Source organism: Colobus angolensis, unplaced genomic scaffold (genome assembly GCF_000951035.1).
Source record: "Colobus angolensis palliatus isolate OR3802 unplaced genomic scaffold, Cang.pa_1.0 Scaffold83, whole genome shotgun sequence".
NCBI classification, from domain to species: domain Eukaryota; kingdom Metazoa; phylum Chordata; class Mammalia; order Primates; family Cercopithecidae; genus Colobus; species Colobus angolensis.
Window position 1 is genome coordinate 1,549,533 of NW_012122154.1, and position 2,403 is coordinate 1,551,935.

At 49.0% G+C, this 2,403-nt stretch overlaps 1 protein-coding gene across 1 annotated transcript in view; it reads left to right on the plus strand.

Moving 5' to 3' along the window:
- ACLY (ATP citrate lyase) overlaps positions 1-2,403 on the plus strand; it is a 59,952-nt gene that overhangs the window by 18,806 nt on the left and 38,743 nt on the right. The window contains exon 11 of the mRNA XM_011929940.1: positions 1,063-1,180. Coding sequence (XP_011785330.1) covers positions 1,063-1,180 — 118 coding nt within the window. The remainder of the gene's footprint in view (positions 1-1,062; positions 1,181-2,403) is intronic.

Below are 2,403 nucleotides of genomic sequence, written 5' to 3' on the forward strand. Positions count from 1 at the left end.
AAATAAATAAATAAATAAATAAATAAATAAATAAATAAAATGTGGGACCAGACCCCATCAGTCCTGCCAAAAACAGGGTGTCCATAACTGGACCTGATTTAACAGACAAATCTGGGACAGGGGAGCCTCAGCAGCTTTGATTTAACTTCGGAGCTGCCCTGCACTGATGCTTGGTTAGGGCACTTGGTTTGGAGCAGGTACTGTACATGGAGCTTTGTGTGAAATGCCTTGGGTGACAGAAGTCAGACTCCAGGCTCAAAATCTAGCCTATGTTTTGAGAAACATAACTGGACACACCTTTCCACCCTCTCATTTTTCCAAAGTGGATATCCATTGTAAGAATTGTTCTTACACTGTGCTGGGCACGGTGGTTCACACTTGTAATTCAGCACTTTGGGAGGCCGAGGTGGATGAATCACCTGAGGTCAGGAGTTTGAGATTAGCCTGACCAATATGGTGAAACCTCATCTCTACCAAAAATAAAAAAAATTAGCCTGATATGGTGGCAGGCGTCTGTAGTCCCAGCTACTCGGGAGGCTGAGACAGGAGAATCGCTTGAACCTGGGAGGCACAGGTTGCAGTGAGCCAAGCTCGCACCACTGCACTCCAGCCCGGGTGACAGAGCGAGAATTTGTCTCAAAAAAAAAAAAAAAAGAACTGTTTCCGCACATCACTTAAGAAGCTTTTGTAGGACATTGACTATGTCTTAGTACCTCTGAGAACCCTTGCATAGAGCCCAACATAGATATCCCCACCAAAGAAAATGTAGTAGGAGGCAGTAATGACTGTAGACGGAACAAAAGAGAGACCAGCAAGGCCTTGCTGACGATGGAGGCCTGGAGCCTCCGTGACATTAAGGGGTGTCAATCCCGGGTACCCCACGTTCCCACCTCAGCAACATTCTGAGTGATCATATCCCAGGCCGTGGCTGCTTGTGCGTAGTCCCATGCTTCCTGGGGAGCAGCCCTTGTCACATACACCTGGTACATTTGTTTATTCTGGTTATAAATCACTGAGTTATGGCTGCCTGGTTTTTAGTCACATGTCCCTTTGGGCTTCCAGGGCATCGTGAGAGCAATTCGAGATTACCAGGGCCCCCTGAAGGAGCACGAAGTAACAGTCTTTGTCCGAAGAGGTGGCCCCAACTATCAGGAGGGCTTACGGGTGATGGGAGAAGTCGGTAAGATGGGGACCTTTCTCTCCCCCTCGCCCTGAGTATGGGTGACCTTCCTCTTTGGGATTCCTGATTCCTGAGCATCAGTCTCGGGCTCTTTCATTCTCTCTCCACTCCCCTTCCTGGGTATGCAGTTTGGGTTTCCATTCCCTGTCCCAACACAGAGTGCTGTCCTAAACTTTGGTGTGGCCAGGAAAGCATTTTCATTCAGCTCTACACTTAACAGATACTTATTACAGACCAGTCGCTCTGTGCTGGGCTTTGTGCTGGTGATGAGGGTTACAGCCACAAATGGACAGACAGCAAGCCTTCATGGAACAGAGGATGCAAACTGTGATGTCAGGGGGTGCCAAGTGCCAGGAAGGAAAACAAAGCAGGGAAAGGGAGAATGCGTGTGGGAGGGGCCAGGGCAACCTTCAACAGGGAGATCAGAAAATGCTTGATCAAACTTGATCAAGACTGGGCATGGTGGCTCACATACTTTGGGAGGCTGAAGTGGGAGGATCGCTTGAGCTCAGGAGTTCAAGACCAGTCTGGGCAACATGGCAAGACCCCGCCTCTACAAAAAAAAAATACAAAAATTAGCTGGTTATGGTGACATACCTTTAGTCCCAGCTACTTGGGAGACTGAGGTGGGAGGATCACCTGAACCTGGGAGGTTGAGGCTGCAGTGAGCCTCATCATGCCACTGTGCTTCAGCCTGGGTGACAGAGTGAGACCCTGTATCAAAAAAAAAAAAGAAAGAAAGAAAAGAAAGGAAAACTGACATTTGAACAAAGACCTAGAATGAGGGAGCAGCACCATGGTGACTCTTGGAGAGGGAAGGACAAATTCCAATACCTGCAGTGGTAAGGGGCTGGGGCTCAGAGAGTGGCAGTGAGACACCACAGGTCGCTGGAGGACTTGGCCATCACTGTGAGATAGTAGGCACAAGAGGTGTTTAAGCAGAGGAACCACATATTTATTATTGTTGTTATTATTTTGAGACAGTGCCTTGCTTTGTCACCCAGGCTGGAGTGCAGTGGTGCCATCATAGCTCATTGCAGCCTCGACCTTGTGGGCTCAAGTGATCCTCCCACCTCAACCTCCCAAGTACTGGGGACCACGGGTGCGCACCACCACACCTGGCTAATTAAAAAAAAAAAAATTTGGCCGGGCGCGGTGACTCAAGCCTGTAATCCCAGCACTTTGGGAGGCCGAGATGGGCGGATCATGAGGTCAGGAGATCG